At 45.4% G+C, this 14,626-nt stretch overlaps 1 protein-coding gene across 1 annotated transcript in view; it reads left to right on the top strand.

Annotated features, from left to right (window-relative positions):
- The first annotated feature begins 1,936 nt into the window (after nt 1–1,936).
- Nucleotides 1,937–14,626, top strand: part of HEATR9 (HEAT repeat containing 9) — a 14,576-nt gene continuing 1,886 nt past the window's right edge. The window contains exons 1-12 of the mRNA XM_017534198.2: nt 1,937–2,024; nt 4,044–4,093; nt 5,384–5,565; nt 5,896–6,022; nt 6,227–6,283; nt 6,458–6,514; nt 7,196–7,253; nt 7,625–7,755; nt 12,170–12,352; nt 12,708–12,800; nt 12,907–13,026; nt 14,099–14,172. Of these exons, the coding sequence (XP_017389687.1) occupies nt 1,937–2,024; nt 4,044–4,093; nt 5,384–5,565; nt 5,896–6,022; nt 6,227–6,283; nt 6,458–6,514; nt 7,196–7,253; nt 7,625–7,755; nt 12,170–12,352; nt 12,708–12,800; nt 12,907–13,026; nt 14,099–14,172 (1,220 nt within the window). The remainder of the gene's footprint in view (nt 2,025–4,043; nt 4,094–5,383; nt 5,566–5,895; nt 6,023–6,226; nt 6,284–6,457; nt 6,515–7,195; nt 7,254–7,624; nt 7,756–12,169; nt 12,353–12,707; nt 12,801–12,906; nt 13,027–14,098; nt 14,173–14,626) is intronic.

Here is a 14,626-nt window from a genome sequence, read left to right on the forward strand (position 1 = left end):
TGATGATGATGAGAGGGAGTCTCGCTCTATCACCAGGCTGGAGTGCTGTGACTCATTGCAACCTCCGACTCCCTGGTTCAAGCAATTCTCCTGCCTCAGCCTCCTGAGTAGCTGGGATTACAGGCATGTGCTACCACATCCAGCTAATTTTTGTATTTTTAGTAGAGACAGGGTTTCACCATGTTGGCCAGGATGGTCTCGATCTCCTGAACTTGTGATCCAACTGCCTCAGCCTCCCAAAGTGCTGGGATTACAGGCATGAGCCACCAGTCATGCTTCTTTCATGTCCTTTAATATATACTTTCTTGTCTTTAAGGACATTGATACTATTTAGGAGTTCTGATCAGATTTTTATAGACTATTTTCTCTAAATTTTCTTAATTTGCCTGATTCTTTAATTAGATTCGGGTTAAACATTTTTGGTAGGAATACCACATAGATGATGTCTTTCTTGGTGCAGCTCATCAGAGCACATGTTGTCAGTGTACCAGTGATGTTAAGCCTGATGACTTGGTGGCCCATGTTTTCTTGCTGCCTGTGGTGTGCCAGGCACTATGATGGGCAATGCGTTAGGGAAAGAGAGGACTGAGGAGTGGGGAGTAAAATTACAGGGGTGAATAGACCACAAACCACAATATTTCCTTTAGGCAGCTCATAGTCCAATAAGGAAGACAGACCTATGAACAGATTATACATATGAAAAACACTTAAAGCAAAATGTACAAAAAGCTGTGGTCATGCTGTAGGGAGAGGAAATTGCATCACTGAGTGGGGTGGGGCAGGAACCCTGGGGAAGAAAAAGACTTCAGAGATGAGATAACATTTGAGTGGACTTTTTGAAAGATCTGTGTGACAATTTAACAGGTTTAAAAGGAAAAAGACTGACAGAGGGAACAGCATATGCAAAAGTAAGAGATATGAAAGGCAGCTCCTTCATCAGGTCAAATAGCTAATGCATGCTAGGTTTAATACTTAGGTACAGCAAACCACCATGGCACACATTTACCATTTATCTATGCAACAAACCTGTACATTCTGCACATGTATCCTGGAACTTAAAGTAAAATAAAATAAAGTTTAAAAAAATAAAGCAGCTCCTTACCACACAGATAAGAGTTTGGTCTTTTGCTACCAAAGATGGTGAGGGGATGTATATAAAAGGGACTTTCTGGGGCCGGGTGCAGTGGCTCACACCTGTAATGCCAGCATGTTGGGAGGCCAAGGCGGGCAGATCACCTGAGATCAGAAGTTTGGGACCAGCGTGGCACACATGGTAAAACCCTATCTACTAAAAATACAAAAATTAGCCCAGCATGATGGCATGCACCTGTTGTCTCAGCTGCCTGGGAGGCTGAAGCAGGAGAATTGCTTGAACCTGAGGGGCAGAGAGTGCAGTGAGCCAAGATCATGCCACTGTGCTTTAGTCTGGGAGACAGAACAAGACTCCCTCTCAAAAAGCAAAAAAAAAAAAAAATTTTTTTTTAAAAGGGACTTTCCCATCCCTGACATTTTCCTGATGACTAATCCTAAAAACAATCCCTGATCCTAACATGGGCTTATTTGAGCTTGACAGTTCACCAGATGGTTTGACTTTCTTCTCCAGTTTATGCCTCACCACAGGCCTTCTAGTTAAGCCAGACAGGCATGACTTTCCTACTTTTCCAGTGAGGAAACTGAAGCTCAGAAAGTAATGTGACTAGCTCAAGTCCACAGGCCAGTAGATGCCAGAGCTGGGGCTCAGAAATGAAACCTAAGTGTTCTATTTACCAAAGTAACCTGGTTGCTTAGCACTTGGAAGCTTCTACCTCCAGAAGTCCAGACACCTCACCTGTACTTCTTGCACCAGAGGACAGGTCTCCTCCAGCTATGCCCCCACTTCCCTGAAAGCCTTGTATTCCCTGCTGCAGATTCCCTCTGGCCCCACCAGGAGAAGAAGATGGCCTGTGAAAAATTAACTGATATTTTTGATGTCTCCAGGTCAATGTTCCTGTACCCATGGCTGGAATATCCAGACAGGACCAAAGGTGAGGCTGGGAAGGACAGAAATGGAGCCAGGAGCAGGAGCCTGAAAAAGAAATGCTACCTGGCTCCTACTCCCAGGCAACGATCTAGGTGAGTTCGGCAAACTCAAGGGAAACATCAGGGCAGGCCCTTAGACACTTTGATGGCTCTGCACAGTCCTCAAGGTAAGTCTCAGGCTCCTCAGCAGGGCCTACAGGGCCCTCTAAGATGGGACACTTGTGTGTCTCCCTAGCTTCTGCTTCCACACCTGCACCCTGCTCTTTACCCTCAACTCTCATGCCTCCAAATCTTTGTATAGAGCGTTCCCTGTGTCTAATGCTCTTCCCACTTATCTATCTGGCTAGCTCCTGTTTGTATTGAAGACTCAGCTTGTGCAGTTTCCTCTAGAAAACTTTCCCTGATCCTCCCAGCCAGGTTAGGTACCTCTCATGTGTACCACTTGTGTCTATATCTATCTTCACATTTGTTTCCCTCTGTTAATCACTAAGAAACACTTCTGTCTCTCCAGCTAGAACAGTGGTCCTCAAAACGTGATCCCATGACCAGCAGCATCAGCATCTTGTTAGAAATGCAAATTCTCAGCCAGGCACGGCGGCTCATGCCTGTAATCTCAGCACTTTGGGAGGCCAAGGGGCAGATCAAGCAGGGGCAGATCACTTGAGACCAAGAGTTTGAGACTAGCCTGGCCAACATGGTGAAAGCCCATCTCTACTAAAATTACAAAAAATAGCTGGGTGTGGTGGCACATACCTGTAATCCCAGCAACTCGGGAAGCTGAGGTAGGAGAACCACTTGAACCTTGGAGGCAGAGGTTGCACTGAGCCAAGATCATGACACTGCATTTCAGCAGCCCAGGTGACAGAGCAAGAATCTATCTCAAAAAAATGGAAATGCAAATTCTCAGACCCCACCCTTAATCTAGTGAATCCGATACTGTGGGTATGAGTCCTGGAAATCTGTGTTTTAACAAACTCTCCAAGTGATTTTTTTTTTCCAAGTGATTTTTTTAAATTGAGGGTTAGGGGGTGGTCTCACTATGTTGCCTCCTGGGCTCAAGCAATCTGCCTGCTTTGGCCTCCCAAAGGGCTAGAATTACAGATGTAAACCACCATGCCCGGCCTCTCCAGGTGATTCTAATGCACACTCAAGTTTCAGAAACTGAATGACACCAGTGGTTTTCACCCTCAGCTGCACATGAGAATCTTCTGGGGAGCTTTCCAAAATGCCTAGGCCCCACCTCCACAGAATTTGATTTGTTTAGTCTGATGAAGGACCTAGACATGTTCAACGTTCCCACAAATAATTCTAACATTCAGCCAAAGTTGAGAACACCCTGCTAGACCAGTTTCTCAAACATCGAAGTACAAAGGAATCACCTAGGGATAGTGTTAAAATGAAGATCCTAATTTAGTAGGCCTGAGGTGAAGCCTGAGATTCTGCATTTCTGAAAAGCTCCCAGGCTACAGCAATGCTGCTGTTCCACAAATAATATATTGAGTTAGGAAGGTAGTAGAAGGCTATGAGCCTTTCAAAGGTAGGAATTATGCCTTACTTACCTCCCCGGTGCCTGGTGAAATACCTGGTATTCGTAGTCACTAAATGCTGAATAGATGAATGCCTGAATGAATAATTCTTTAACCCACCTTTGCAACTGCTATCTGTCTCTCTTTTTTTTTTTTTTTTTTTTTTTTTTAATCTTGCTCTGTTGCCCAGGCTGGAGTACACTGGAGCAATCTCGACTCCTGCAACCTCCACCTCCCAGGTTCAAGAGATTCTCCTGCCTCAGTCTCCCAAGTAGCTGGGACTACAGACATGCGCCACCACCCCTGGCTAATTTTTTTTCAAGTATTTTTAGTAGAGATGGGGTTTCACCATGTTAGGCTGGTCTTGAACTCCTGATCTCAGTTGATCTGCCCGCCTTGGCTTCCCAAAGTGCTGGGATTACAGGCAGGAGCCACCATGCCTGGCCTGCAACTGCTATCTCATTTGAACCACACACATACTCTTATTCCTCTTGCCAGAACTCAGAAAAGCCATGGCTCCTGTTCACCTGCCCTTGTCCTGCTACCAGGTAAGACCCCTTACTTTTGCAACCCTGGGAGCTGTATCAAGTAGGAGGAGCAGCAAACTATCCCTTCCCGTTCAAGCCAGCTTACAGAAACCTGGCATTCACCACTGGGGCTGCCATTAACTCTGTGATCTTGGACAAGTCACTTCCCACTCAGAGCCTCAGGAGCTTCCTGTGTCACAGACCAACCCCTGTCCACCTCCCTTTGTAGAGTTGCCATGAGATAAAGTCTAGGAGGCCATGGCTATGCAGAAAGTGCTTACTAATGGGAGTCATTTTTATTAGTTAACACAGGGACAGTTAGCAACCCTCACAATTCGGGTTACCAGATGAAACACGGAATGCCCAATTATATTTGAATTTTGGATAAACAACAAATGGTGTTTTAGGACAAACTTGTCCTGAATATTTCATTCATTACCTAAAATCCAAATGGAATTTGACATCCTAGTATTTTTTTGTTTGGAAAGGGGAAGCTTTTTTTTTTTTCCTAAATCTTCAGTCCTACTCAGTGTGAGTCAATGCTCCATTTTTTGAACTTATGCCAATTACTTGAGAACCCTTATTATGATCTTCTCAGTATAAAGTTGGGAACCACAAGCAGAAGCCCCTTTTCCGTGTTTCCCAGATCTGTTGCAAAGAGTGAAGGAAAGGCTTAAGAAGAAACAGGGATAAATCCTAGCCAAATCTTCAGAGATAGTCCCTAACCCACTCGAAATCCTCCATTACAGTGACAGCTGTAGTTTCACATTATGTTAAGAAAGTCTGTTTCCCACATAAACTGTTAAGTTCCATGAGGGCAGGGATAACTGCAACCCCAGTACCCAGCACAGTACTTGGCACATAGTTGGTACTCAAATATCTGAATGAGCAATAGTCTGTCTTTTCCCCACTTTCAGCCACATCCTCTCCACACCTTGCCTTTCATCTCCCTACCCAAATGTCATTTTCAAAGCGATTTGAGATCCTCAACTAACCAAACTATGTACTTAGATCAATTTACAGATCACCAGTGGCTTCACAATCTGGATCTCTTTTGATCTTCACAACAACCTTGGTAGGGACACAGAACAAGGATTATTACAGATAAGAAGACTGAGACCTTGGTAGGATGAAATAACTTGCCCAAGTTATGCAATGGGTTAGGTGGTAGCTGTGACTCCAGCCCACATGAAAGGCTAAAGGACATCTGTATCACCCTTCCCTTCCCTCCCTTTACCCCCTCCTCCCCATACCCCCACAAGTAAGGGCCTAGAGGACCCCTCTGACTGCTCTGCCACTTACAACCCCCAGGTGCCAAAGGAAGAGTTTCCCCCAAGTCCAGAGTGCTGGAGGCAGCATCCGAGCAAGCCAAACTCGGTCCCGTACTGCTACTTCAAGAAACCCGAGATCTACACGCACTGGCATGACCTATATGACAAGCGAGAGGAACGGAAGGCTGAGAAGATGTTGAGGAAAATAAGAGATCACCATAGGTGTGTTTTGCTGGCCTCCATATTCTCCTCACTCACCCTCCACATCTTCTAGGAAAGTGAGGAAGGACAAGGAAGGGGTGGGCCAGGGAGTGAGACAAGTCAGCCCATAGGTCCCAGAGAGGAATTGGGGTCATAGGGCAGCTTGGCTTGGCTCAGCTTCACCTGGCTCAGCCAACTTGGCTTGGCTCTGGTGGATATCACTGAGTCCTTGTCTGTCTTCCTCTGGTCCCATGTCTGAGGTGGGCTGCAGCCCCGTGGCACAGGCAGGGTTGCAACCTGAGGAGGGAAGGTACAAGAGGACCAAAGCTGCTGATACAATTTCTCACACAGGTACATTCAAGAGGATACCCACATCCAAACGTTCCATCTCCCCATGAGCAAGCTGACTATGAAATCTGAGATGCGGTCCAGGCCCTTAGACCCTACCTGGGACCCCCTGAAGTGGCAAAGATTAAGGGTCAGGACCATATGGGAGAGGGCATGGGGGACTCCCTCCCTGTGGGTGCCCTTACCTTGGGCTCACACCATCCTTCAGCCCTCAGTCCTTGCCTGAAAAACAGAGGGAGGGTAGGAAAAGGGATTGGATTGGATGAACTCCTTTTAGTTTGAAATTCTGTTTTCTTCTCTGTCTTCCTTTGCACTGGCTGCCTTGGATGGGCAGGAACTCACAAAAAGCCTGGAATCTCCCAGAGAGGAGGAGCAGTTCTATGCAGCACAGGTGAGAAGAGGCAAGGATAGAGGAGGGTAGTTATAGTCAGGAGTTGGCCAAGCTGGAAAGTAAAAAGCTGGTTGACACAGGTGGAGCACAAACTCCACCTGTGTCCAGAGAACAGTAACTCCTGGGGACGGTGTCCAAGGTCCCTTTCTCTTTCCTCCATCCCTCTTCCTGCAGGCTCTGGGATGCTTACGCATCAGTGACATGTTTGTCATGGAGGCACTGCAGCGGGTGGTGAGTCTGAGAACTGCTGGAGTTTAGGAAAGAACGAAACAGGGTCTGAGATGTGTGGCATACGGGCACAGAAAAGCCTCCCCAGGGTGCTAGGATGACAGGCCAGATCCAGTAACGGCAGAGCCACCACCATGCAGCATGCCCCCATTGCATGTCCTTGGCCTCTTAGAAGAGCAGCTGGATCTAAAAGATGGGGAAGGAAGAATCTGAAGATTCCCCTGGTCTAACAGAAAAGACACTGGACTGACAAGCCAGGGAAGTCTGAAAGCCAGAACAGAGTACATTCTCTGGAAAGCACCACATATGTACACATCCGCTTACCACTGGGAACATGCATTCTTTGTATCTATAATCTCATTTAACTCTTACACCACCACCAGGAATTAGTATCTGTATTTTTCTAATGAGAAAATGAAAACTCTGAGAGATCAAGGGACTTGCCCAAGGCCAAGTGGCTACTAGATACCAGATGATAGAGATTTGAACAAACATCTAACTCCCAACTGCATTGTTCCTTCCATTGAACAATTCTGCCTGTATTCCTTACCTGAGAATAGATAGGTCACTTTCTAGGCTTCACTTTCCTCCTTTGTAACATGAAAAGTTAAGATGAGACAATCCCTAAAGCTCTGCCATTCCATCACCTTATTATATGTTTCTACCACCTGCCTCTTAAATTAGGCCCAAACTGGTCCAGAGAAAGTGAAGTACGAGGCCTACCGAACCCTGGCCATCCTGGGTGAGTATGTCCTCTCCCTTGGAGGGGAGTTCAGAAAGTGAACCACTTTCTCCTTTGGGTAAAGACAAAAGGGTGAGGAGCATACACGTACTCAAACCTAGCATTTGGCAAGGTCTGAGAACTATCCCAGGTATGCTGAAGAGAGAGGAAGGTGGGGTGAAAAGGGAAAAGAGATTAGAGAGAGGGAGAGGGAGGGTTCTTGGAATTGTGTTCATGCTCAGCCAGCTGCCCTGGTATCCTGGGAAGATGGGCAACACCTTGGTACCTACAACTTGGAACTTAGATCTCGACAGCACAGTGGAGTTCAATGGGTCCTTGCAGAGGGGCGGTACCTGTGGCTGTGCCCTGACTTGAGGACCCTCCCTGTCCAGGTTGCCTGAATAAGCATGTGATCCGGGCTCTCATCAAACAGCTGAAGGAGAAACATGAGGGTCAAAGGATGGAGACTCTGACTGGGCTACGAATGGCTCTTAACTCCTGGGCTGCTGTCTCTAAAGACAAGGTGATTGGGAGGATACTCTATAATTGGGGGCAAAGCCGGACAAGGTAAGTGATAGGTTTAGCTGTGGGTTGGGTGAGGAAGAGGGTAACCTAGCTCTTAGCTTTGATAGAGGAAGACACTGTCCTTGAGCAGTTCCCTCAGGAGTTGAATAGAAGCATATGGCTTGGCCGCTTACTAGTCCCCATTTCTGAAATGCCAAATTTCAGAGCTACAGTTTGTACTTAAAATGGAGAATGGAGACAATATAGATGGTTCCTGATTTAGATGTTTGACTTATGATTTTTCAACTTTACAATGGTGCAAAAACAACACACATTCAGTACACTTCTTGACTTATTATGGGCATGGCATTACATCCTGATAAACCCATCCATGGGATGTCATTGTAAATAGAGGATCATCTGTAATTGTCTGAAAGTACTGTTAGAGGGCTAAATGAGATAATGTATGTAAAACACCTAGCACACATAGTACAATGCCTATGCTCTTTAAATGGTAATCATCCTTATTATCATCTCTAAAATAACCTATTTTTTTTTTTTTTAAAGACGGGATTTCACCATGTTGGTCAGGCTGGTCTTGAACTCCCGACCTCAGGTGAGCCGCCCGCCTTGGCCTCCAAAGTGCTTGGATTACAGGCGTGAGCCACCATGCCTGGCCTAAAATAACCTATTAAGGTAAAACCTGTGAAGAAGGGACAGGGCCCAAGAGAGTCCTCAGACCCTGAGAGTTTCAGACACAGACCCTGCCTTGTTCAGCCGAGTCATATAAGAAATCCTGCCAGACTTGCTATCCTGTCTCTTTGGCATCCTTCATCTGTGGCTAGGAAGTCAAAAGATCAGGAAACCAGTATCCTCAGATGTTAGATTGCATCTGTGTTAAATTTTCACTGGTAGATGTACTTATGTGAATCATGAAAATTCTACTTATACCTATAAAAGTGAATTGTGAACGTAAAATGGTTATGCTATTTGGATAATGGCACTAGGCAGCATTTGCATAATAACTAGTGGCAAAAATTCATGGCTACAGATGTATAAATTAAAATATTCTTTGCACTAAAATATTCCCTTTATTAATGTTATAGAAGGGGGATGCAACAAGGAACTAATAATTTGTATGACAGTGTCAAATATTATTTTTAGTATTTCCTGTTTGGGTTTATTTGCATCTTAGAAGAGCATAATGACATTGATGAAGCCTAATTATGCCGGACTGTTTTGACCTGGTTTAACCCGGTTTAACCCTTCTGATAGGTATTTGTGGATGTCGGAGATGAGAACTGAAAAATCCTTGCCTGGAGTGACACTACACTCTAGAATTTCCACTTTGGAGAATACTCAGTTCTAACTTGTGATTCCTGTTAGAACAAACTTTATTTTTCTAGCCTAGCAATGATCTAGAAGCAGAGGAATCCCAGTGCCTTTTAAAAGTTATTATATGGTTTTCCTTTAAAAAGCTCCTGGTTTTTTTTTTATTGTTGTACGATTTAAGAATCCATTTGTCAAAAAAAAAAGCTGTTTTTGGAAAGTAGAATTTATGGGTACAATATCTGTTCATTATTTACACATAAAATAAAACCATTTAAAAAGTTAAAAAAAAAAAAAGCAAGAGGGCCAATGTGGTTAATGTGAAGAATAGAGCAACAGGAAATGAGGTCAGGTTAAAAGTTAATAAGAGAAGTTAATAAGTCAAATGTGGCCTTCTGGACTGTTTTAAGTACTTGGGCTTTTACTCTGATTGAAATAGGGAGGTTTTTGAGCAGAGGAATAACATGATGTAACTTACATCTCAAATTCACTCTGACTGTTGTGCTGCAAAAAGAGTGAGGGCTGGGGGCCAAAAGTATAAGCAGGGAGACCAGTTAGAAGCTACTGAAATAATCCTGATGAGATGTGATAATGGCTTGGACCATGGGGATCCCAGTGGAGTTGGTAAGAAGTGATTGAATTCTGCATATATATATATATATATATACATACACATATTGAGATGGAGTCTTGCTCTGTTGCCCAGGCTAGAGTACAGTGGCGTGATTTCAGCTCACTGCAACCTCCACCTCCTGGATGCGATTCTCCTGCCTCAGCCTCCCAAGTAACTGGGACAACAGACACGTGCCACCACACCCGGCTAATTTTTTTTGTAGTTTTAGTAAAGACAGGGTTTCCCTGTGTTAGCCAGGATGCTCACCCCTGACCTTGTGGTCTGCCTGCCTCGGCCTCCCAAAGTGCTGGGATTGCAGCTGTAAACCACTGCACCCGGCCTATATATGCATTTTTAGATGGTGTTTTGCTCTTGTTGCCCAGGTTTGAGTGCAATGGTGCGATCTCAGCTCACCACAACCTCCGCCTCCTGGGTTCACGCGATTCTTCTGCCTCAACCTCCTGAGTAGCTGGGATTACAGGCACACACCATCATGCCCAGCTAATTTTGTATTTTTAGTAGAGATAGGATTTCTCCATGTAGGTCAGGCTGGTCTCGAACTCCCAACCTCAGGTGATCTGCCCACCTTGGTCTCCCAAAGTGCTGGGATTACAGGCATGAGCCACTGGGCCCAGCCTCAAATTCTGGATATATTTTAAAAGCAAAACTCTGAGAGGCTGAAGACAGGTTGAATGAGTTATAAAAGACAATGAGGAAACAAGGATGAAGCCAAGATTTTTGGTCTAGCAACTGAAAAGATGAAGTGTCATCAACTAAGGTTGAGAAAGCTGCAGAAGAGGTTTGGAGTTTGCATCAGAAATCCAGTTTTAGATAAGTTATGTCTAAAACATCTAGCGGAACTCCAAGAGAGGTAGCAAGTAAACGGTTAGATATACAATTTGGAGTTTAGGACCGAAGTCTGAACTAGAGAAGGAAATCTGGGAGTTGTTAGCATATGATGTTACTATACTAGATGAGATTACTGAGTTTTGGAGCACCCCAATATTAGGAGGTCAGGATGAAAGGAAGGAACAAGTAAATACTGAGGAGTGGCCAACAGGGTAGGAAGACAACCTAGAGTGTGGTGTTCTGAAAATCAAGTGAAGAACATACATCCAAGAGAGAAGAGAAATCAAACATATCAAGTTACGTAAGGACGGAGAACTCATATGTGGATTTAACAATTGAGAATCTTAAAAGAGCCAAATTTTTGGTGGAGTAGTGGAGGTGATTTGAGTGCTTTTAGAGAGACTGGGAAGAAAGAGATTAGAGACAGCAAGTATGGACAACTTTCCAAGTTTTGCTGGAAAGGTGGCACAGAGGTAGTCAAGTAAAGAAAAATAACAGCATGTTTCCATTCTGAGAGGTAATGATCCAGTTGTTAGAAAAATAAGGACTTTGAAAAGAGTGTGAAAAATAGCAATGTTCTTAAATGATATCCTTAAACAGGTGAGAAGAGATGAGGTCTAAGACACAAGTGGAGACTGGCCTTAGATAGATGGTTATAGTCCACAGTAACAAGTAGAAAGGAAGGGCACATGGGTGTAAGGTGTTGGAAGTTGGACAGAAGTGGTTGTAGGAGTCTATGGAACTTCCTTTCTAGCTGCTTTTCTCAGTAAAGTAGAAAGCAAGGTCATTAGCCGAGAGTAAGAATAGAGGAAGAAGTGGTAGAGGTTCCAGAAAGGGTGTGAATTAGAAGAGCGAGAAAGAGAACAGCCCAGGGAAAAACAGTATGATTAGCAGGCAGCATTAAGGGTCTACATGAGGTTTGTGTTCATACGTTGTAACAAGATCAGTCAGTGTGTTTTTCTCCAGGAAGTGCTGGCACAAGGTGGAGAGTTGGATTTAGCCAGGATTGTAATTCTGTCCAGGGAGTAAAGTGAAGCAAGAGTGGGTAAAGGAGCTGAGGGGTGAGGAAGGGGAGTGATTACAGCAGGATCATGAAATTTAAGCTGGGTCAAGAAGGAAGGAGGTGTGGAGGAGTGCAAAGGTAGCAGGCTCAATGGATTATTAGTCCCTTGTGGAATCAAACTGTTGGTCTTGGGAGCTGGAAAAATAGGTGATAGAGAGTGGGATCCATGAAATGGAGATTATGGAGAAGCTGCATTTGTGGGTAATGATCAGGTCTCTCTGTGGGTAGAAAAGAGGACAAGGATATTGGAAGAGATGTATGGGATCACTCACATGTATATATTTTTAAATGACAGGAATTAACACAGCAGAAGTGTTGAAGAGAGTAACAGTGATCGATTAATGAGATAGTTCTAGAGAAATGAGATCTGACCTAGGAGCAAGTAGGTGACAGCAATAAGTTAACTGGGTGAAACAATCTGAGGCACAAGATTCATTTTAGGGAGGAAGATGAATATAGTCTGGAAGCATAAAGCACAAAGCCTGGCTAAAGACACAGCCCCTTCCCCTACCAAGTACAGGCACCAGCTTGCCCTTATCCCCCTACCCATGAATCCTCTGTGTCCTGTCTCCCTCACAGAGGACTCAAGTTGGGGATGAGGGCAAGCTGGTGCCTGTACTGCAGACACTGATCAAGGAGTCGTCCAGTGAAGCATCTCTGGAGGCAGCCCTGTGCCTGGGTTTCCTGAGGCCCTGCAGCAACATGGTCCAAGAGTTCTTGTTGCAGTGCCTATGCCAAGGACTGAAAACCCAGCGGATGAAGGTGTGAGGGGCAGGAGGCTGGGATCCCTCAGGAAACAGAAGCCACTGCTGAATTGGGTGTGGTCTGATCTTGCCATCCTGGTGGTAGAGCACTGCAGGATCCTCTGTGTGCTTATGACTATGTCCATGTCTGAGTATGGGATCATATGGACATTTAAGTGTACATGTGTCTGTATATATCTGATAGGTATGGGTGTTCATTTATGTATATGCACACATGAACTTCTCAAGAGGCCAAGAGGCAGGAAAAAGGACCTTAGCTGTTCCTCACCAGTTCTAGCCTCAGGCCTCAAGTCCACCTGGCCAGGCAGATGTCTCTAGGCCCTGTACACCCTGTCCCACCCTGCCCCTCATAGGCCCTTAGGATGCTGGTCAAGGTGATGCATGTGCACTCAGCCCCAGTCATCAGGGCCATCCTAGACCAGCTGTGTTCTTCCAGTGTCCTTGAGGTAAGCTCTGGGCTGCCTGTACCCTTCCTTTCCCAACACTAAGACAGGGTTAGGGGATGAAGAAGGGAATCCATCTTTCACACCTCCCCTCTAACCCTCATCTCAGGACCGCTTTGAAGCCACTCAAATGCTCAAGACCATTGGGCTGGAACAGATCCAGGCACAGGGGCTAGAAGAACTCACATTTGACCTGCTCAGGAGGAAGACACATAATGAACCCTTCCTCGTAAGTGAAACCAAAGCTCCCAAGCTCAGAGACAGCCCAAACCTTTCTCTTTTTCCTTCTCTGGAGACCTCCCCTGGCCTCCTCTAAAGTACCATATTCATCCTGACCTACTCCTGTTCAACTAATCCAGCCCATGTTTTCATGTCACCTTGCCTTTGCTCAGGCAGTTCTCTCAGTTTAAAATGATCTGAGTCAGTCTTCCTTCCATAAGGCAAAAAACTGTACTATTCACTTGCATTGGTAAGTAAACCCTCTCTCCTTCTGCCTATTAAAAATACTGGTCCTTCAAGACCAGTCCAAATGATATCTCCTATGGGAAGCTTTCCCAAATCACCAATCAGCATTAAACCTACCTTCCTCTATGTTCCCTTGCTTTTAAATTTACTATAGCTTGTTATAAAACTAGCTGTTACATCTCTAAAGACATTTTTTAAAAATGCAAATCAGATTGTGGCCTACCTGTGTATAAAACTTTCTGTTGGCTACCAATGCCGTGGATAGTTTATGTTGCCTCCACAGCCCAAGCACTGCTTGCCTCTCTAGCTTCATCTCTCACCACTCTCCCTGCCAGAACCACACACCAGATATGCTTAGGACAACCATGTCCTGATTTATACCTGTCATCACAGGGTAATTAGAGCACTCAGAGTGCTTAGAAGAGTCCATTTGGTTACCTCCCTGAGCTGAACTATTTTCAGCTCCCCATCCTCCCTGCACCTTCTCCTGCCTCCAGGTTTTTAAATATGCTCTCCGCTCTGCTCCTAAAACCTGACCACCCCAAACCCTCTGCCCGGTTAACTCTCATTCACCTTCCAAGTTTCAGCTTGGGCATCACCTCTTCCAAGAAGTCTTCCTGGCACCCAAGACTGACTTAGGAGACCCTCCTATATGCACCCTACACAGTACTGCAATTGCCTATTTCCTTGTCTGCTTCTTCCACCAGACTGTGAGCGCCTCAATGCAGGGACCCTATGTAGCACAAAGGAAATGTTCAGTAAAGATCTGAGAGGCACTTAAGTGTACACTCCTGTATTCTCTCTCTCTCTGTTGACTCATTTTGATCTCTCTGCAGGCTGTGAGGCAGGCTGTGGCTCAAACTGTGGAGGAGCTCAAGATGAGGCCCATGATGATGAACCTGGTGGAGGCGTGAGTGACCTGGGCTGGGAGCTGCCAGGGCCGAATCCTAGGCTGTGGGAAGGGGGCAGAGGCTCAGTGAGAGGGTGAGTGAGAAGGGGGCAGAGGGTAAGGGAGAGCCGAGAGCCTGCAGTGCAGCAGGTCCTCAGCTCTCCCTTGCCTGTACCCTGACCAAGCAACTCTTTGATCCTTAAGCTTTTGTTCATCTGTAAAAAGAGAGTAATAATACATATAGGTTGCTATAAAGCTCAAAATATGATATGACAAGAACTTTTAAAAGGTAAAGTTGGCCGGGAACGGTGGCTTATGCCCAGAATCCCAGCACTTTGGGAGGCCAAGGTGGGCAGACCACCTGAGGTCAGGAGTTCGAGACCAGCTTGACCAACATGGAGAAACCATTTCTACTAAAAATACAAAATTAGGCCGGGCGCAGTGGCTCACGCCTGTAATCCCAGCACTTTGGGAG

Source organism: Cebus imitator, unplaced genomic scaffold (assembly GCF_001604975.1).
Source record: "Cebus imitator isolate Cc_AM_T3 unplaced genomic scaffold, Cebus_imitator-1.0 Scaffold85, whole genome shotgun sequence".
Classification (NCBI taxonomy): Eukaryota; Metazoa; Chordata; class Mammalia; order Primates; family Cebidae; genus Cebus; species Cebus imitator.